Genomic DNA, 22,826 nt, shown 5'->3' with positions numbered 1-22,826 from the left:
TCTGTACCCGCCTGTCTTTACTAGTGACATGTGTTTATTTGAATAACAACAACAAATTAAGATAGTGCCATTCTGTTTTTCACATGTGATATGAGAAGGCCTAGTAAACATTATATGGGATGATTGAGTGATGTGTGTGAATACGAATAATATTTGTGAATTGGAAGAAACAATTTTATATGTTTTAGGATTGCTATTCTCAGTTGAGTTTCTAAATTTAAAATTAAAATAAATGCTTGTTTATAAATTTACTAGTAAGCTTGTATGCCAGTATATCTTCTCCCATACTGATTTACTTTAAGAATATTTGGAGTTATCTTTTTGTAATCTTTTCTTCCAGTTCTCAGATGTGCAACCACCTTTAACATACACTTACGGTGAGCGAGTGGGAGAACTAACATGAGAGGCAGAATCTTTATTACAACTTCTATACTCTGTTACCCTTTCTTTGAGCCCCTTCTTTGTTGCTTCTTCCTTTTGGCATAAATCAAAGGTATACGTTTCCTTTATGCTTGTAGCAAGTAATGATGTGTCCCATCTTCAATAAAAGCTTGTTAAATCTCACAGTTTGCACTACCCTAGCAGTTACAGTCATTCTTCTACATAAGTAATTTAATAGACAGTTCTATTTTTGGCAGAAGAATTCACATATTGAAGTTTGGCTCTCAAAGTACAAAAAGGGCTGATCTTAACTAGAGCAAATTTACCTTGCAAAGATGCCCACTTCCATGGATCCCTGAAAGTAGCTGAGGAATGCTAGTCCCAAGCTGTGAACAGAAGTGGAAGCCCAGGATTTAAACATGTGCAACTTATTTGTAGCAATTTTTCTTGTTATCATCATGATTATTGTGGCTCCTTCTCTTTACTGAACAGTTTTGTTCTTTAAGAGGCTTTTCCCAAAACAGACTCAAATTTCTCAGATATATAGTGAAAGGTGAGGCACTTCTGGGAAAAGAAGCAGAGGACAGCTTTCAGCAGCATTCATTCTGTGATGACATTCTTCCTCTACTGTAGGGGGAGCTTAAGAACTCTTACCCATGAGTAATTATTTTAATAAAAGAAACTCTAAAACAAATTTTTGTAAAACTTTGTAAAACTTTTGTAAAACTTTTAGAGTTTCTTTAATAAAAGAAACTCTAAAACAAAAGTTTTGTAAAATTTTGTTAATTTTATAAAAATTTTCATTTTTATAAAATTAACCCTGCCAAAATCTGTAAGTTCTTTCTCCCATATTCACAAAAAGAAGCTTAACAAACATACACATCATGAATGCAAATCATCAAGCCAGCCAGCAATGAAGATACCGAGCTCTAATATAAACAAAGATTTTTTTATTATAATTGTTATTGGTATTTTATATGCTTAATAAATACTATTAGAATTAACTGTTGAAATACTTAAAATTCACCCCAGACAAGAAAAGAGAAAACAAATGTGTTTAGCGGATTTATTTATATGTAATATATAATTGATTTGATATAAATTGATCAATATATATATATTTTTCTCTACCTCAAGTTTATTTCAGATGAAATTAGAGATGAAGTGATCAGTGACTGACTGAGAGCTAATATAAGTATAATAATGAGTCAAAGTACATTGGAAAAAAAAGGTTTATGTGGGAAATTAGAGAGGCAATACCAGGTACTGGAAAGAGGTACTGACTTGCATAATCTGGACTTCAGTTCAGTACTGCCTCTGCCCCTTACTTTAGGCAGGTGACTTTTCAGAAGATTTATGACATTGAGTATTGGAAGGTTCTTGTGAGGAAGTGAGACATTATATGGGAACATATTCTCGCTTTAGAAGGGATAAAATGCAGGCTGATTTTTTTCTTTTCTGCTAAGGATCCCCATGTCAGATTGTTTCCCTGGTGTATTTTATTTACTAAGAATTATTCATATGCAGAATTCTTTTGTGTAGAATATGTAGAAATGAGGTGTAAAAAACTGCTTATAACATATTGACCATTTATTTGACTATCAGATGGAAACTTGTGCCACTGCCTTGAAAAGCTAGAAACTACTTCTAAGAAAACAGAAAGAAATCTGAAAATGTAGGTCAGCTGTGGAATGCAGAATTAGATATTATAAAATTTCTCTGTTTAGAAAGTGAAGGATTTAAATAATTTAAATTAGGTGTAGATTAATCAGATCATTCTTCTTTTGGCTGGGATGATCATTGGAAGACTTTACCAGTTCAGTTCTCTGCAAAGACTCTAAGATGGAATTAGAAGTGAAATGGATTTATAAGGGAAAACACCCAAGGAAGATAAAGGGGAGAGAGAGCTGGAGTAGGCAGGAAGAGTCTTCAGACTTCATTGTAGGTCTGACACCTGTGAATGGGAGGGAGGAGGATTGGGTAGGAAGACCCTCAGACTTCAGTGAATTTCTGAGAAAGTCTCGGTCAAACTGATGGGGAGCCCAGAACAAAGATTGCCTGTTTAGAGGGATCACACTGGGTAGAAATAGCCCTTTGCTAGTATCCCAACCATGCTCAATCCTTGGTTGCTCAATGGTTGGCCGGGAGCAGTTGGGAAAGAGTGTAAGCATGGCTTGAATATTGCAGTGGATCCTGAATGGGGATGCCATCAGCTAACTGCACTCTAGGAATCATTGATTTAAATGGCATGTCTCCATGGCTACCACAAAGGCTGTGCGTGATACAATTTAATTTGACAAACATTTATTGATTGCCAATTTGAGACAAATATTGTACTAGGCACTATTGGGGATTTTGAGAGTTGTTTACTCATTCATTTATTTATTTGCTCACTAAATCATGCATTCAACTGATATTTGTTGAGGGACTACCATGTCCCGGGCACTATTCTAGGTGTGGATGCACAAAATACTTTGTTAAATAACTTAATTCCATTTAGAGACCTTTGTTGAAATATGTGTCTCCCTTTTCCTGTTCTGCAATCGAGGTATTTGGTGGTCGGTCATTAGACTGCTGTAAAACTCTGAGATTAGAATGTCATACACCCACAGTCTTCCACATGCTTTTCTTTTTTGTGTTCTTGGAAATAAAATTATTTGCCTTACTTCAGATTTTCCTTAATGGGTGTAAAATTTTAAGATCAAGGGTATGGGAATTAAATACTGAAAAGAATCCTCACCAGGTGAAAATGGAAATAGTTAATCTTATTTAATGTCATGTTGTGGTAACTACACATTTGCATAATTTACCTTTCTGCCAAGAATGCAGTTGCTTTATATAGCTTGTGAGGAATATACATGAAGTATGAAAATAGTGCAGTGTTGGTAGGCTGTGAAGAATGCCAAATTTGCTGAAAATCTCATTCTCTGATGTAATATCGAGGCATAAACCAAGATTGGAGGATGAAGAGAAATAAGTAGTGATATTAAGGTTGTACTATATTTGCATTTATTTTAGGGTTCTAAGAGATCCTTGTTTATCAAGTACCACTTCTATAAACAGTAGTTTCTTTCTAATACCTACTGTAGTTGCTTCTGCATGCATTTTGATGATATTGTTTTCCATCTCTTTTTCATTTGGGCTGACATAGATGCTGTTTAGAGCTGTTCGTTTTGCATCAGCAAAGATGCCTTTACCCTATAGCCATGGCTGCTGCATGCATCATTAGTACAGCATGTAGTGATTTTAATGTTATTTCTAAACCGCCTTCACCTCGTGCCATTATTTTAATTTAGGACCAACTGTTCAGCCATATGGAGCAGTTTGTCATTCAACATCTGTATGTTCTTGCAAAATATGAATTTGTCTGTGTGCTTTATGCCTTCAAATGTGCTGTATTTCATATGGAAAAGACAAATCTTTTCATTTTATTAATGTTGTCATTGACTGATCTCCCATTTATTTTTTCCCTCGGAGAGCTTAAATGTTGGATTGGGATGCTTTTAAAAGTCATAATGTAAGGAAATAGATGCCTATATTCTATAAGTTAGCCTCACTTGAGCCCACACATAAACACAAGGGTACCTTGCTGACCATTTATTTTTGTGTTTCCCAAATTAATCATCTTCCACTCAAATTCTTCTAGCCCCAAAGCACCAGAAATCAAAAAAAAAAAAAAAAAATCACAAATAGAACTGGTATGAATTTACCTCACGCCAGTCTGATTTCTTGCCTGCCTGCTCTCTGCTTTCTTAAAATTATTCAGTGGGTGTGTTGCTAAAAGTGCAGTCATTGTCTCCCCATCTGTACAGCCTTTGGAGCAAACTAGTCCATGCTCTATGGCTGTGATGGAGGGGATGCCTAGGCAGCCTTGTTTGTACACAGTGATCCCATCCTGCTTCCCAAAAATCATTTGATCAGAGGTGAATCTGAATCCAGGAAGAAGCAATTGGGTTCTCATGTAGGCTTTTGCTCTTGGCATCTGGAAAGACAAAATTGTGAGGCAGTGTTGGGTAGTGGTTAAGAGCATAGGTCTGGATGTACAGCTGTCCCTTCACCGGCTGTGTGATCTTGGGCAAGTTACTTATCTGCTCTGTGCCTGAGTTTTATCACCCATAAAATGGAAATCTAAAATGTTTTCACAGCGCTCCAAATATTTGTAACCACTAGGCAGCAAAACTAACACACCTTAATTCATTTAGTGACAGTGACCCGACAAGAAGTTATGTATTGTTTTTGTCTATCTCTTGGTTTGAATATTTACATTTTTTTCCTGCATAAGTATTAATGTTTGTGATCATGGAATCTAGCCTCAGATTTTTGGAAAGGGACAGTGGACCAATAGTATCTACCTCATGTTTTTGTTTTAAGGATTAAATGAGTTAATGTTTGTAAAAGTACTTAGAACGGTGCTTGGCACATAGTAAGTTCTTTTTAAGTGTTAGTTCTGATTTTAACCTTGTCTGCATAGGTTTCCCTTCTTCCTTTCCTCCCTCCCTTCCTTCTTTTCTTTCTTTTCTTTCTTTGTTTTGCCTGCCTGCCTGCCTTCCTTCCTTCCTTTCTTTCTTTTTCTTAATATTTTCCTTATTTTTCTTTGCTATGTAGTATTTGCATTGCTTGATATGTTGATTAGTCAGAAAAATGAATTACATGTTTTGTGTTATTTCTAGCAAATATTTAATCTAAATCTTTGGCAAAATAGTAGTTTGGAGATTATTTACAGAATCATATACTAATTCTACCCTGCAGTAGGTTCAAACTGTAGTGTTTAATTGGTTGAGTTTAATTGTTTGAGTTACAAAAGTGCTCATCACAGAGGGGAGTGCAATAGAAGAAGAGAAAAATCAGGTGAGAAAGATTTTCTATTATTATTATTTTTTAAAGAAAGCATGCTTACATTGGCCTTTTTTGCTGGGTGTCTCTCTCTGTCTCTCGTCAAGGTATAACTCACTGAGACAAGCACCTACTAAGTGCTAGATATTGTCTTAAGCCTTGGAGACATGGTAACTTTATTACCAAGATGGGCATAATTCATTCTTTTATGTAGATAATAGTCTCCACTGATTAAACTGGAAATTAAAATAAAATGAGATGATTGTAAAGAGAGGAAGAACTGGCACTAAAGTATTATACAATAGTTTAGTGGCAGCTAAGTTCTCCCTAAGAAGTGATGTTTGAGGGGAGACATAGAAGTTCCCCAGGAGAAGAGATAGAAGACTGTTCCAGACAGGGAAAGAGCTTATGTGAAGATGCAGAGGAGAGATGAAGGATTTGAGTTCCCGTTCCCTTGGTTTATGTCTCTTCATGCCTCCAGATTATAGGGGTGGTTCTCCCTAACCCATCCCTCTCCCCAAGCCCAGAGCTTGCCTTCTTGGGGAGGCTCCTGGAAAACTGAAGGCAAAGAGAAGCAAAGGAGGGTACATGTTCCCAGTGGATGGCTCTGCAAAGGAAGGGGAAACACCCAGATTGCCCAGATCGTGCCTGTCTCACCAATCTGGGAATTCACTTCTCAGGCAAGGGTGCTTGGTGGGGTGCCAGGATGCCTGAAGATTTTTCCGTCTCTGTATTGGAGGAAACTTTAGGAGTGGAGCAGGAACAATTCCCATCCTGAACTCCCTGACCCCATTCTGAAATTGCTGCTTTTTCTCATGTGTGGGCTAGGATATTATTAAAAGCCCTATCATGCTTTTAAAATTCCCTCTAAATTAAGAAGAAAATATATACAGAGTAGTGACCAAGAGAGTCTCCTGTAAGTAATATATCCAGCACAGTGCTTGGCACAGAGCAGGCAGCCAATACATATTAGTTGCCCTTGAAGTGTATTTAAAAAGATGTATGAATACCCCATAATCTCAAACGCTTTTTCATTTGATCATGTTAAACACTTATTTCATAATATAATGTGAAAACTGATTAATGTAAGGTAATGTTAAAATTCTCAGTATTGATAACACTTTTTAATTTCCGTTACTTTATGTAACTCATATTTATTCCTGAGACTAGTTTATGGGTTATCTTGGCTACTTTTTTATTCTTTTCTTCCTTCATTAGGACTTTTAGCCTGTTATTATTCACTAACACATGGGCGGAAAATAGGAAAATTGAGAAAAGAAAAATGTTTTAAATTTTTCATTTACCTAGTGTTGATTCTTATATCACATGAGTCATGAGTACTGCTTTCTACAGTAAAAAATATAAAGAGTTAAACTAATAAATGAAAATTATAAAAAATAAGGCATGAATTAATGCCTGATGTGCATATTATATCAGTATTATTGTGAATAATTCATATTAAAGTTTTTTTTTAAATTCCTCTTTATAATTAAGCATTCATTATCTGTAATAATGAGCCTTTCCAGGACAATGTTTTTCACAGACTACTTTATGGCAGATTGCATTGTCCCTCCGCGTTCCCTCCCCTTCCCCTGTCACGCCCTGACCTGCGGCTCCCACTGCACAGCGCAGGGAGCTGGCACAGGAAGGGAAGGGGCGATGCTGCTCACACAGTTCGTTGCAAGAAACTGTAGCTGGTATTCTATAAATAAGATGTTATTTTGACAATGTTTTTGCCAAATTTACTTTTAAACAGATGTTTATTCTAAATTTGCCTTTGATCAGAGAGAACCAGTATCACTTCTTTAAATATTGCTCTTTTAAAGAGAAACAGATTATTCTTTCATCTGCTTCCAATTCTTCATATGTTTTTGCCTGTTGAGAGAAATCATGTTTTCACTCAGCCTTTATATTTGAACGTCTAGTCTTTTTCCGTTTTCATCTTTCACTCGTATTTTTATAGGCAGTTCCCATAATTAGACAGATAAAATAAAAAGTGAAAAATCCACTTTGGTGAACTAAGAATAACTGTATTTATTGGTATTTACATTTTTACACTTTTGTGAAATACCTACAATGCATGAGTATCAAATACATGTGAATTAGACAAAGTAGTTTTTGGGGGATTACAAATTTTTTAGGACCTCTAGGATTTCAGTTGTCCAGATTAATCAGAGTCCTCATTTCATAATCCTTTCTCATTATTGGTGTGTGTATGGTCTGCTGCTTTACTTAATGTTTTTAAGGTTATCATACCACCTGTGAACCCAACACCCAAATCAACAGCTAGGATCTTGGCAATAACCTGTATCTAACCAAATGCTTCTTCCCCTCCATCTCCCTGGCTCCCCCGTCTCAGGTAGCCATTCTCTTGAACTCAGTGTTCACCAATCCCTGGCTTTCTTTCTTTATATATTTTTTTATTATACCTGTGTGTCCTCTCCATAAGTGTTTTTTAAATTTAGTTGTTTTACTTCTATTAAAAGTGTGTCATACTATATGTTATCTCTGTAATATGCTTTTTAAACTTACTGTTATATTACTAAGATGCTCTGTGTTGTGTGCCATATTTCATTCATTTTGACTACTGTACAATAGTCCAGAGGGCATGAGTATGCCATTGTATATTTACCCACTTTCCCATTGTTGAAGGGTTAGTTGTTTCTAGGTGTTTACGATTGTTAACAGTCTCTATGAACATTATTTTACATGCCTCCTGTGTTTACCTATGAGAGATTCTCTTAGGAATATAATTGCTGAGCCATAGGGCTTAGGAAGTTTCAACTTTAGGAGATAATACCAAACTGTTCTCCAGAGCAATTGCCCCAAGTTGTACTCACATTAATGTCTAAGAGACCCTATAGATCCATATCCTCTCCAGCACTAGTTATTATCAGACTGTTAATTTTTGTCAATTAAATGGATATGAGATTGTATCTTATTATTGCCTTAATTTTTATTCTTTATGTTTATTGGGTATATTTATTTCCTCTTTTATGAATGTCTACTCATAAATTTTTGTCCATTTTTTCCTATTAAGTTGTTCATATTAAAAATTTGTTCAGCATTGTTTATATATTCCTGATACTAATCTTTTGTTGGATATATATGTTTTGAATATATTTTCTCCATTTGTAAGTTGGTCTTTTATTTTCTTTAAGGTATATTTAAAGACCAGAAATTCTTAATTTATCAAAATCTATCAATCTTTTATGATCCTTACCTTTTTGTGACTTAAGTAATCTTTATCTAATTCAAGGTCTAAAAGATATTCACCTACACTTTCCAAGATATTTGATGGTTTATTTTTTAGCATATGAGGCCTTAACCCTTCTAGAGTTGATTCTTTTTAATTTAATGAAGTAAACATTCAACTTCACCCATTCTTTTCCATAAAAATTATTATTTTAAAATCTCTATTTATTGAACAGCCTCTTCTTACTCTGGTCTGACTTTCTACCTCTGTCATATATCAAAGTTTCAAAGATGCATGGATCTATTTCTGAATTTTTTAATCTATGTTGTTGAATTTATGTGTGTGTTCATCTTTGAATTTTAAATACACAAAAACATACCTAGATTTTAAGTACTTTGGTTTTTCCATTAGGTTTTGGACATAGTAAAAACAAGTATTCGTACAGTTCTTCCACGCATCTGGAAGGTACATGATGTTGAGGAATTAAATTTGTATCGGATTTTCAACCGGGTTTTTAATCGTTTACTTTGGAATCGTGGTCAAGGGCTGTGGAATTGTTTCTGTGATTCAGGGTAAGTTCTATGTCATCTTTTATTATTGTAATTTTTAATATTTTACTACTTAGTAATAAGGATAACCCAATGAAATGGTTGAATTTCTTTAATGATCTTTTAAAATATGGATTTTTTACTGCATGTAATTTTTAGTACTCAACTATAATTTATATCAATTACACTGATTTAGATAAGATGATGAATATGAACACAGCACCACCTAACTAATTTGAATTCAGTGGAGAGAAGGTAGTCTTAATTAGAGAAAAAAATTTCAATTACAAACCAATATCCTTAAAGTTCCTCTGCTGTTCCCTCTATGCAGCAGACTTCTAAGATCATGGCTACACTCCTGCTCCTCTCCAGAATTCCAGTGCTGCTGTGACTCATTGTCATTTTAGCCTTGAGACATCTAAAACCAAACATCTCGTGACCTTTTCTTCAAAAATGGCTTCCCTTCCTGGCTTTCCCTAATCCTGTTGTTATTCTCCCAATCATACAAGTTTGATATCTCCGGGGCATGTGCAGCCACCTTTTCCCTAACTGTCTTTATTTAACCATTTGTTAAATCCTGCTAGTTTTTCCATCACATTCCCACTGTGGCTATACTAGATTGTTTTCCATTCATTCTTTCAACAGTAATCAAGTATTTACTACCGTGTTTGGAGATACAAGTTGAATGTGACACAGATCTTGCCCTCAAGAAAATTGATAATTGCTAACTATACTACTTACCATATGCCAGGCATTGTTCTAGCACTTTACATGTGTTACATGATTTAATCCTCATAACATCAGTCTGAGTCAGGTTTTATATTATCTCCACTTTATAGATAAGGAAACTAAGGCACAGATAGGTGCTAAGGACCTAGTGTAACTGGGATTTGAAATTAGTTAGCCTTGACCCCACAGTTCATGCTCTTAACCAATAAACTCTGATATTTCTAATAGACAAAATGTGATATATACAAAAATAATCATTACAAAAGAGACACAGATAAATTATGACAGGATTTCAGACAGGAGGATTCTTTTTTGGTGGAAAGGCTAAGTGAAATTAATAAATTTATGGGCATTTTTGCTTCCAATTTTTGTATCCTTTATCCATCTTACTGTTAGAGTCATTTCCTAAAATGCATATTGATTTCTCTCATTTATCATTAAAGTCTAAACTTCTTATCTACAGATATAAGGCTAATATGCTGATTTTTGTCTTCTCCATCTTCTCTCTCATCATTCTCCTGCTTGAACTCTGCTCCAGAAAAACAAACTCATTGTTTTTCAGATCTCTTTTCTTCCTCTGAACTATTGATCATTGAATATCTGATTGGACTTCTTTCCACAATCCCATCCCTCCAATCCCCTTTGCATTATTTGAATACTGTATAAAGCCCTGTACTATTCCTGTCTCTTCTGTTAAGCCTCAACAGACTATTCTACTCTGAAATGATCTCAGAATGGCCTCTGTTTAAATATTCTAGCCATCTGATACTGAATCATTCATACCACTTGCAGATTTATTCTTGCCATCATATTTTTCTTCAGCTGCCATTCACCAACAGGGGAGAGTCATAAGGCACTCTAGGGTGTGATGAAATCTGAGAATAATCTTGGCTATAAATTATTTCTATAGAGACTTAATGAAACGTTTGAACTGTACTCCACAACCCCGTAGTTGGTGACTCTGTGTAAAAGTACTCCCAATCTGAACTCATAATGGGAATATTTTTCTCTATTTGTCAATCCATTGATTGGATGCTATTTATGAATCCCAGCCACTCTCCACCATGGAAGGCAGTGAGATAATCTGTTTCTGAAATTGGTGCTATGGCTTTGAGTCCATGGACAATTGCCAATGGCAGACCCTAAAGATGCTCGTACGTGCTACTTCCTTACCTCTAGGGCTCCTCTTTCCTGAACTATTTTGCTACCATACTCTAACTTGATTCAGAATCCTTTTCTCCTGTCCCTGGTACAATATTCCTTCCAAATTTCTCTGTTGGTATCTATTAGTACTAGTAATCCTAGTGATAGTAAATAATATTTATTGAAGGCTTACTAAGTGTCTGACACTTTTTTACATATTAAATATTTGTATAATCTCCACAAAAGTATTTTGAGTACACCATTATTATTATCCTCATTTTATAGATGAGGAAATTGAAGATTAAGCAGAGTATACAACTTGCCCACATTCCCATAGTAAATACATGAGCCTATATTTAAACCCAGGTGGTCTGAGTCAAGAGCCCAAGCTCTTAACTCTATGCTTTACCAACTCTCTCTGAAGCAGATTTGCCAGTGGTTGCCAAGCTTATTTTACTGAAAGTCCTGTAGCATTAGCCAAATCCCTAACCCGTTATGCCTGAGCAGGTGGAGCAGGAGAAGCTTTGAGTCCAATTTGACTCCACTCTCCATATACTTTTTTCAATTTGGTAGTTTTGTAGAGGTGAGTTTAACATCAGGTTTTACTTTTTGCATCTTTACAAATGAGTTTGTTAGGCTTCCTTAATTAAATAAAGTCACATAGTATTGTGTGTGTTTGATCCTCAGTTTGGACCTAGAATAGTTCTACCGTATCCTCTGCATCATGTCTACGCAATGTATACTCCTTTAACCTTTGGTCTAACAGCCAGTAGTCAAGATGAAAACCTACTCTTCTCAGTTCTAAAGGAATGATTTTAATATAAGGTTGAGCTTTCTTTCACAGTTAGGTGTAAAATCTTGGAAAAATGTAATCCAAATAACTCTGGGCCACCTTTCATTCTTGCCTTTGCCTGTCAAGAGTCCCCTAAAATAAAACAAGTAAACCATCCCCTGTCTGCCTCCAGAAACATCAGAGAGTAATGTAGATCTTTGTGGTGGGTTTCCCTAGTATCAGCCCAGGGGTTTTATTGATGCATCAAACAGAAAACACCCTTGTCCCTCTTTTCCTTTTCCAGGCATCTGAAGCCCAAGCCCAGTAACCTGTTTGACACATGCAGCCTCTTGGGAGTGTTCTGATGCCCCGTGCTCTGAATATGTTCCCTTGAGGGAAATTGCTCTTAGAATTTTCATGAATAAAATTATCTACTATGTTTCATTGTGATAGGACTCAAACTCAGGCCTGAGAGCTCAGGAAAAGTGGTTGTGGGAGGTAACGTTTCAACTGACAGGTGCAGGAAGGATAAGAGTTTGCCAGGTAAGAGCAGGGGCTGGTATGAGAGAAGAATTGCATCATTTGGAACAGTCCTAATTCCACTCAAAACCCTGGTATATAAACCCCAAAGAAGAGAATCTGACTTGGACCCTTTACTCAAAAGCATTTTCCTGTGAAAGTTTGTCATATTGTAAAAGCTTTTCTTTTAGAATCTCAGGGCAAGAAGAAACTTTAAGGAACATTCCAAGGCAGCAGTCTGTCTCCAGTCTGAATTATGCCTATTTGAAAATGTATGCGTAATATATAGACTACTTAAAATGATGTGAATCTCCCTGTTCTCCTATCACTTTCAATTGGATTTGTTGTTGTTAGTAGTTTTCAGCTCATTAATCTTTCTGTTGGTGATTATTCAGTTGGTATATTGTCCTTCAGATATATGTGTGTGTGTGTTTGTGTGTACACACACACATATATATATATATATAAAATTACTATTTTGTTTAACTTTCTCCTTTCTACTGCTTCACTGTAGGCCACTTCATCATCAATTAGGACTTCTGCTAGAGGAGAAAGGAACGAATTTGTTTCACTCTTTAGATAACTGCTTTATTAAATGTTTTGATGAGAAAGTAGGTGAAAATTATTGGATTACTGGATAATATAAGGATTTTTAAGTTTCTGAATTTCATTAATAAGTTCCTTTGTTGCCAGAAGTATTAAGTATTCTATACCTTATCTTTATATTATCAAAAAAAGAAGACATTTAAAGTCATTTCTTTTAATATATCTCTGAGGATTAGGGAGAGCTAGAACGAACTTTTTAATCATTTAATTTTTCTTAATGCATAGATTTTGGTACTCCATTTCCTTGGAATTTAGATTCAGAAAGCAGGTAGATGAGACCCTGGGTTCTTTGATAAAAGTAGTGTTATTTTTAATTATTTTTACCTCTTTCACCTTTTTTAAAAATTAATTAATTAATTATTATTATTATGGTTTTTTTAGAGATGAGGTGTCATTATGTTGCCCAGGCTGGTATTGAACTCCTGGGCTCCAGTGATCCTCCTGCCTCAGCCTCTCAAAATGTGGGATTACAGGTGTGAGCCACCGCATCTGACCCTCCTTTCACCTTTAAAAAAAACTTTGTGTTTCTCATATTGAAAATTGAAATACTGTAGTATTATAGAGGAATTTTACACCAACTTAGCTATGCCAGGTGGCAGGTAGAGGAGGGGACACAGTTCTAATTTACTCAGGTTTCTTTTGTATAGAAGGGGCATTATTAGCCCAGTGCAAATGAAGCAGGTCTCATTCATTTTCTTTATGAGGGGTTTGGGTATGCTGACACTTAAATATGGATTAATGGAGTACTATGGCCAGTGGTGGTAAATATGTACACTAGAAAGAAATATGTGCAGGACCTTGATTCATATATTTATTTTAAATATCTAAGGAAGAATGAAAGAATGAGAAACCAAAGCTGGTCACATTTAATATAACTCACATATTATTCAGAAAGTTATATCAAATTAGAATGTTATAGAAGAATCCCCTTTATCTTTATTCCATTTTATTTGTACTTTTCCTACCTTTAAATCCCAATTTAGATAAAGAAAAATTACCATGACATGAGTGACCTGACAGTAGATCTAATCAAATGGCTCCAAAGTATCAAAAAATAAACACATCCAAGTTGAGAGTGGAGGGTGGTGATGGAGGTAGACTTTTGTAGCCATACCCAAAATCCCAGCAGAAAGAAAGTAAAAAAACATAGGGTGTTTTCTTTGTGTATTTACATTTATATGAAATTTTTATTACTCTGTTTCCAGACATGTAGGGCCTGCTAGATTAAGATATATTAATCATATACATATTTCCTAATTAATTTATTTTCTCCAATGTTTTTCTTGATCAAATTAGGTAATGTGATTTTATATTTGTATCTGCATCTGTATATCTTGGTAAACACATGTATATCATATCAAGTTTTTCTTATACTTCATAATAATTTAAATTTTATTTTTAGAGTTAATTTAACTAGCACATTACTGTTTCTTGAATGAAAATAACTTTTACTCCTTTGTTAATTTAAAAAAACCCAGTATTATATTAGTCTATTATATTTAGTCCTGAACATCTCAGAACACTGAAGAAAATTTGTTTCTTTCAGTTAACTCATTTGAATCTTATTCCTTTAAGAAAACCTGTCATTCACTGATAACATACTGTCTGTTTGGGACCGTGTTTCTCCTGAAAAAATAAACAGTAGCTTTTCTAGTAAAAAAATACCTTTCTGAGTTTCTGAAGCATTTTTTAAAATTCCAAATATATCAAATATCCACAGAAGGTTGAAAATGGAGTCTTTGAATTTCCCATTGGGAGGTACATTTCTTCAGGAAAATATTTTCCTTAATATTTTTTCTTTTCTAAAAGTCTACTCTTTTCTCTCTGAGGGCTATGTGAATTGGTTTATGTAAAATGAGACTTGAACCATTACCAAATCTAAAACCAAACTTTCCCCTCAAGGCTTGAAAAGAATTTCATTTACACTAAGAAATAAGTCAGTCCCCCCCTCTATCTTTTTCTCTCTCTCTCTCTCTGGTGGAGGGCTGGTGAGGTGTTTCCCGATTTAAGCCATGCTGGTACCTTAGGAATTGTTCACACACAAATTGCCATTTACCAAGGAAGTATGCCCTATTACCTGCTTTGGAAAAAGCTGAGTGCACCGAAGGAGGAAGGATACTACCTTTGAGACTGCAATAGAGTAGTATTTGCTAAGGTAACATTACTTCTAGAGTATAGAATCTATGTTCTAGGAATATCGTACATAATTATGTCTAAAAGTGTATTTAAAGGGATGGCTGTAATCAAGGGATTAACCTAAATTCTTCTAGTGAAGAGAGGTCACAAATAAAGTTGCAGCAACTTTTTAATCCTTTTGTAGGATCATTATTAATGTTAGATAAATACAGATTCCTAGAAAACCTAAATTCCTAGAACATTTAATTTTTGAGAAATTAGCTCAGTATTTTACAAATACTTTAATATTGCATGACTCCATTTTATAGGAGGTGTTGGAAAACCATCCTCTCAGCCACCCACAGTTGGCAGCATTAAAAGCATTAAAGACAAATCGTGCTAAGTGTGGTGGCTTGTCCCTGTAGTAACCTGGAGTCCCAGCTATTTGGGAGGCTGAAGCTGGAGGATTGCCTACGCCTAGGAGTAGGAGCTGCAGTGTGCTATGACTCCACCTGTGAATAGCCACTGCACTCCAGCCTGGGCAACATAGACTCCCCATCTCTAAAGAAAAAAGGATAAATAGTATATGGATTGAATGTTGTATTTTTAAAATGTAAAGATCAATTTCCTAATTTGTATTTATTATATATGCCTTTCAACTATTGACAGTTATTGCAGGCCATTTCTATTCTCCCTTATTGGTTTGTTGCTAGGTAAGTGATATAGCTGGTTGCCATTTTTAACACCAAACACGAACATGAGGTCATGTCTGTTTCCATGCCAACAGGTCCTCTTGGGAGAGTATATTCAGTAAAAGCCCGGAGGTGGTGACTCCTTTGCAGCTCCAATGTTGCCAGCGCCTGGTCGAGCTTTGTAAACAGTGCCTGCTAGTGGTTTACAAATATGCAACTGACACGAGAGGATCACTTTCTGGCATTGGTCCTGATTGGGGTAATTCCAGGTACTTGTTCACATTCTCTAGCTCCTGTGAGTTTCATATAAAGTAATGCCAAAATACAGTTTGAAATTGAGTTGTTTTTTGCTTATCTGGCTAGTGAAAAAGCTAAAGACTGAAAATTCCTACATGCTATTATCTACAAAATATTTTTAATTAGCACAGTCTTTACTTTTAAGAGATCGAACAAGCACTGCAATCATGAACCTAATGGTGATAGACCATAGATGGAAATGAGACTATTGGACTTTTATATTTTTGCTTTCAAAAGCCAAGAATAAGAGCACCTAAAAATGTGGTGATACATTTAACTTTTGTTCCCCATTAGGGATATTTTGGCATTTATCCTTGAGCGTACTACAATCAGAAAGATGCCTTTGGTTATGCCTCTACTACTTTTATTACCAAACAAGTATGTAGGAGGTGAATTTTTGTCACGTTCTATTTAAAAACTGAGTTTTATAAATGTTGCCCGGTTAAAATAGTTTTCCAAAAGCCATGAGAAACCGTATTGTTTATAAGCTGCAAGAATACTCAGAGTAAATAAGAAGTACCTTTTAGCATTTCTCAAAACAACAACTGTAGTTTTCATTAGAAATAAAGACGAATATGTAACTACAGTGTTAGTATTTGCAAGTTGTAGTGCTATTCAGGATAGAAAAAAATTAAGCCATGACTTTGAAAAACTAACTGATAGTCAAAAATGTCAGTGAATAGGTGAATAAACAGTGAGGAAAACAGAACTACTATAGCTTGGATTTCCGTTTTGAAACACCTAGAAATTGATCTGTTTATTAAAAAGATCTCAGAGAGTATAATAAGGCTAACTTTCTACAGAAGTGACCTGCAACAGCAGAATGGCTCAGACTATTTTTCAGAGAAATTATTGAGAGGTATATTTTTAATCTTTGTCTTAGATTCTGTCATGGTACTGTTGTAGGACCTTTGACCTATTTTAACTCTTATGCAAATAGAAGCTGATCATTACAACAATAGCAGAGGTAAAGTTAACCATTAATATTTAAAATATGTAAATATCAAGTCATAGTCTACAATTTTAATGTATTGACTGAAGCAAAATGTTAAAATAAAACTTCAAATACTTTCATTAACATTTCCACATGATTTAAAAGAATGAAGGCCATTTTGTAGACATTACAGCATATAAATGAAGAGCTTTCTCTTTAAGGGGTGATACTCTGGAAGCATGATCAGGAAAACCTTAAGTTCCAGTCTAGGAAGGAATTCATTCAAACTCCAGATTTCATAAGCCAATTTCTGTTGATTTGATCATGTAGCCTTTGTAGGTAGCCAAAATAAGCTGAGTCTTCCTGGTTACTCTGAAGGAAGATGTTATGCTTTATAGTTCGATATATCTATTTCAGAACAGGGATAGTCTTGCTAGTGAGACTGATGTTCATAGTACATAAATTATAAATAATACTATATTGATATACTGTTTTAATGACTCTGTGCTCTGTGAGCCAGACATGGCAGAAACAATTGGACTTTTTTCGTAGCGGAGAAAACTGAGGCCCAAAGAGGTTAAGTGGCTTATCCAAATCCATATTGGTAGCATATGGCAAAGGTGAAACTTGAAAAATAGGGATTCCCACCCCACCCCCAATCAAAGTTAAAACCATGAGACAATGCACATCCACTAGGATGGCTATAATCAAAAAAGTGAAAAATGATGAGTGTTGGCAAGACTGTCAGTTGGAACTGTCATACGTTGCTGGTGAGAATGTAAAATGGTGTGGCCACTGTGGAAAACAGTTTGGGAGTTTCTCAAAAAATTAAATAGAGAGTTATCAATATGACCCAGCAATTCTACTCCTAGGAAGATACCCAAAAGAATTAAAAACAAGGTCTCAAACAAATACTTGTTCACCAATGTTCACAGCAGCATTATTTATGATAGCCAAAAGATAGAAACAACCCAAGTGTTCATCAACAAGTGAATGGATAAACAAAGTATTGTAGGCACATATAATGGAATATTATTCAGTTATAAAACAGACTGAAATTCTGATACATGCTTCAACATGGATGAACCTTGAAAACATGTTAAATAAGCCAGACACAAATGGACAAATATTGTGATTCCATTTATATGAGATGTATAGAATAGGCAAATTCATAGAGACTGAAAGTAGAATAGATGATACCAGGCATAGGAAGGAGGGGAAATGGGAATTCAGTATTGAATGGGTAAAGAGTTTTATAATTAGTGGTGATGATTACACAACATTGTGAATGTACTTAATGCACTGAATTGTACACTTAAAAATGGCAAAAGCTAGTTAATTTCATGTTATACATTTTACTATAATAAAAAAAGTTTTTTAAAAAACACAAGACAGATATGCTGTTGACCTTTATTTATCCTGCTCCCCCAGATTGTGAACCTGAGTTTATTCTGGGGGGATCAGGGATCCTGGTCTTACTCCAGGAAGATCCCAGAAGGTGGTTGTAGTTTATGTTTTCAAAGTTAATTCCCTACCAGTCTTGAAATGTTTCATGTTCTGGAGACCTTCCATAGTCGGCAATAAGTTCGTACGTAAAAGGCCAACTGATTCTATGTCAATCAGCAGTTACACAAATGCATGTGCTATGGCTGTATAATGGATATGTGAAGATGTGCACAGCCTGCCTTAGGGATGGGGAGTGAGGCTTCACACACGTGAAGCCAGTGGAGATAGGGTAGGCTGAGATATTTCTCCTTGGCACAAGTTAGCTATAAGGGAGCTATTTTTCTACATCAAGAATAAGCTAGAAAAAAAATAAAGTTGTAAACTTTTCACATTTTTTGGTGCTTTACACAAACTCTTTAGATACAGTCTATAAATCCATTTCCTTGAGATAGTCTTCCTGCTTAAAAAAATCAAATTATTCAACTTCATTGCAAAGAACATTTGAAAAATAATCTTTGATGTTCAGCTAGTGTGGGATCTCCCAAGAGATATTAATGGAGATATTAAGGCAAATACTCCATTGTATTCCCCTGTAACACTTTAAAATATCCCACAGCACTTGCATTAGGGAAGCAAAGTGTTTCTTCCAATGTAATTTCATATGCTTTTTTTAGTTCATGCTGAACTTCTTTTCCTTTTTAAGTCTCAAAAAAGTTTCATCTTGACCTTTTCTGCTGGTATTAAAAAGTTTAGCTTTGTGGCATGTATAATATTTTTCCACTTTATAGGCTATTTTATACACATTTCTGAAAAGACAAATATAATAACTGTACCCATTAGTTTTAAAATTGACATTCATATACAATGACAATTGTGTGAAATTATCATGACAATATAGTATGGTTGGTAGGAGCACTGATGCTAGCCTGCATTGGTTCGAATCCTAGCTATGCCATTTAGTAGCTTTGTGACCCTGGGCAAGGCACTTGGCCCCTGTGTGCCTTGTGAAATTTATTTATCTATAAAATGGAGCTAACAATAATATATACCATATAGAATTGTTATGAGAACTAAATGAGTTAATATTTGTAAAGCAATTAGAATAGTGCTGTGCACATGGAAACCACTATTTAAATATTTGTTCAGTAAAATAGTATAAACTAGTGGTGGTCCTAGCTTTCATGCTTTTGTTTTTTTTTGTGTGGAAAATGGAGATCTTTATCTCAGAAATTTACGTGAATGTTATTGAAATGTCAATAGTAACAATTGCTTGGAAATTCTTTGAAATAAAGTTGGTAGAAGTTAGTATTTACTGTGTAATTGTCAGTGCAATAAGATTATATCTTCAACAGAAGGTAGAATAGCTCTCAGCTAATACAGAATAGTGAGTTTGGATCAAACACCTTAATTTCTTTTGCACCTTTGCCCTAGATAGGAAGGGTAGACTTTTCATGGCAGAAGATAATCCGATTAATCATCGTGACTCTGCCAACTCTTGACATAATAATTAATCCATATAAATTACCTGAATGATATTAAGAAAATAATTTATATAATCTGTGATGTGAGAAATCAATTGTTTCATTATTCATCACCCATTATGCAATTTTGATTTAATTTGGTTTGTTGTATATTATTTCACTGCTCTATTAACTTAATGATTTGAACAATTATTTATAGTTTGTGACATTAGGTAATAGATTTAGAAGATATTAGTAGATAGATAATTCATGATGAAATGGTATTTATGGAGATAATGAAAAATTCTCTCATTTTAATCTGAATTCTGTATGCAGTTTGATTATAGTGAATTTATTTTCTCTCTACAAAATTCATATAACACAACTATAAATGTAATTTTCCATTGACATAGAGGTGTCATAGTTATCAGTATCATATGACATAGACTAGATAGCTAATAGTGCCCTTGGACCTCAAATTTTTCATGTGCGCATTGGAAGTATAATACTGTCACTGGAGGAGTCTAATGTCAAGTGAAAAAAATAAAATAAATGATATGATGCTCTACCATTGTTTATTTTTCCAAGATCACTGATAATTACAAACCATTCTATTGCTACTTCTGCTCTTAGAAATTCCTCATAAATATCTTTGTCCTGACTTTATAGCATGTCCTTCTCATCATGACCAGGACATATACTTTGAATAGTGTTGTTTATTTGCATTTGTTCATGTGGATTTCCTTGACCATTCCTCACTAGTCATATAGATTGGACTGAACTAATGCTAATCAAGGTTTCTCATAGGAAAACATATTGTACAGGTGCACAATCTCTTATTTGCAATTCTTAATTTTCAAAGTTTTGGGAAAAAAAGTAACACATTACTTTGCAAATCTGACCTGAATTGACATAAAATTATTTATAGTCTTTATCTGATTTATTGTGAATATTCATACATTTTACTAGATAAATATTAATGGTTTGTTTATAAGATTCTGCTCTAAGGCCTTGATGGAGGTATTTTATAGTATATGCACTATATTGCCTTTCTAAAATCTGGAAAAATCACATATTTTGAAATACATTTGTCTGAAAATACATTTGGTTACATGTGACCTGTAATGATGACTGGTTTTGATGTTCTATAATCATAATCACTGTACAGTCTATGAATATAAAATGTATAATCTAGTTATGAATGCTGATCTTTAACTTTTTCTATTGGATTGCCTATAGTTATAATGTATCAATGATATTAAATTATAATCAGTGGTTTCAACATCCTTAACACAATTATTGTTAATATGGCTAGTCAAATTCTCATATCACATGTTTTTAAGAAATATTTGACTGGCCCCACACATTACTTACAGGGACTGATGATGAATTCTAAATTTACATTAGCCACATAAACAGTTCACAGTTTTTCAGTACAATGGCTCTTTATGGGATGTCTTGGGATACCATTAACATATGTTGCATCTCTTTTCAACTCTTTGGGTGAGGCTCTATGATTCCTCTCCCCTTCACTCCCATAGTCTGGGGGAGTAAATCTTTTTATATGAATTACATTGTTATAGTAACATTTCTCATGTAGAATATGTAAATTTATAACTCTATAACCCTTTAGTGAGAGATGTTAATAATAATTTGCTTGCAAAAATCTAATTTATTAATTATCATTTTTAGGTATTTGCTACCAGGAGGTACCCAATTCTTCATGAGAACACCAACCTACAACTTGAAATACAATTCACCTGGAATGACTCGCTCCAATGTTTTGTTTACATCCCGATATGGCCATTTGTGAAACAGAAGGGAAGATCGCCATGAGTTATGCATAATAGCAAATCATTTTTTCTCCCTCACGTTGAACATGCAAAGAAAGTTACCATTAAGTGCTGTTCTATGTATATAAGACATGTAAATGTGTGTGTAATATATACACACATGCACCCAAATAACGTATATATTTATTATAATATATGAAAAAAAATTAGCAGAAAACTTAATATAAGACTTAACCTTTCTGGAAATGTAATAAACCATGTTAAAATTGTTTACACAAATATGTGAATGTCTAGAATTTGCTAGGTTTATAATTAATTCCTTCCTACTAGAAATGTTATTTTTGCTGCAGAGTATATAAAACAATTGATCTTGAAGATCCCATTACAGTGTTAAATTATTTTCTAGATATCATGCCTTTTGACTTGAAAAGGGGTTAATAGTATAATACCTTATTAATTCTCATCTATAGTAGCCATTTAAAATGAAACAAGAAATATTTAGAAGCCTGGTGTTGCTCAGTGGTAGGATTAAGTATAAAACGGGTTTATCATTAGAACAGCACACTGTAAAGTACTAGAAAGTTCATAACCCGATTCTCCAACATTTTTGTACCTTTATGTGGAAATTTAGCTACTTGTAATAATATATATGTTCAGTAAAGATCTGGTAAGATCATCTTATGATCTAAAATAGAAGACAATCCAGTGGGTTAAAAATAAAACGTAAACTAGCTTTCATGTTTACTTTTCATAGGGAGTCACATAAAGGAACAAAAAATGATGGTAATGACAAAAATCTTTCTGCATGGCTTTTGTGTCTCATATCACTCATTTTTATTTGGAAAGTAAATCTTTGATGGGTTTAACATACAGTGAAATACAGTTTTTCTGTTTTGCAGAAGAGTTGATGTTTCAAACTCAATTTGATGTTATAATGAGTCACACTTATTTTATAAATCACTCAAGGTTGAGATCAACTTAACATTGCAAAGTCTAATATGGTAGTTTCTCACTGCACCATGGAAAATAATTTAAATGATTGTGAACAAAAGATTCCAATTATCACATATTACTAGTCATTGATGTACCCTTGAGGGTTCTTTAATATAGAGTATGAAGTTTTCTTCCTGTCCAAAGTTATTATGCATAAGTTTCATAGCAATACTTCCTTTTCTTGAATATAGTTTTCAAAACAATGAATGAGCTTTCAGTTTTCCATAAAAATATAAATGCCACTATCATTGACATTGAAATCGTCAGAAAGTGCAATATTCACTTTTTAGAATTTTTAAAAATTTCTTCCCCCAACAGTTTTATTTTCTCACAGATGCTAATTATTTTTAAAATCCATGAACGTTTTAC

At 34.3% G+C, this 22,826-nt stretch overlaps 1 protein-coding gene across 1 annotated transcript in view; it reads left to right on the top strand.

Annotated features, from left to right (window-relative positions):
- Nucleotides 1–21,484, top strand: part of TTLL7 (tubulin tyrosine ligase like 7) — a 72,924-nt gene extending 51,440 nt beyond the window's left edge. The window contains exons 18-20 of the mRNA XM_069478120.1: nt 8,822–8,982; nt 15,630–15,803; nt 21,364–21,484. Of these exons, the coding sequence (XP_069334221.1) occupies nt 8,822–8,982; nt 15,630–15,803; nt 21,364–21,484 (456 nt within the window). The remainder of the gene's footprint in view (nt 1–8,821; nt 8,983–15,629; nt 15,804–21,363) is intronic.
- The last annotated feature ends 1,342 nt before the right edge of the window (nt 21,485–22,826 follow it).

This window comes from Eulemur rufifrons, chromosome 8, assembly GCF_041146395.1.
Source record: "Eulemur rufifrons isolate Redbay chromosome 8, OSU_ERuf_1, whole genome shotgun sequence".
Lineage (NCBI taxonomy): Eukaryota > Metazoa > Chordata > Mammalia > Primates > Lemuridae > Eulemur > Eulemur rufifrons.
This window is presented reverse-complemented; position numbering and strand designations above follow the sequence as displayed.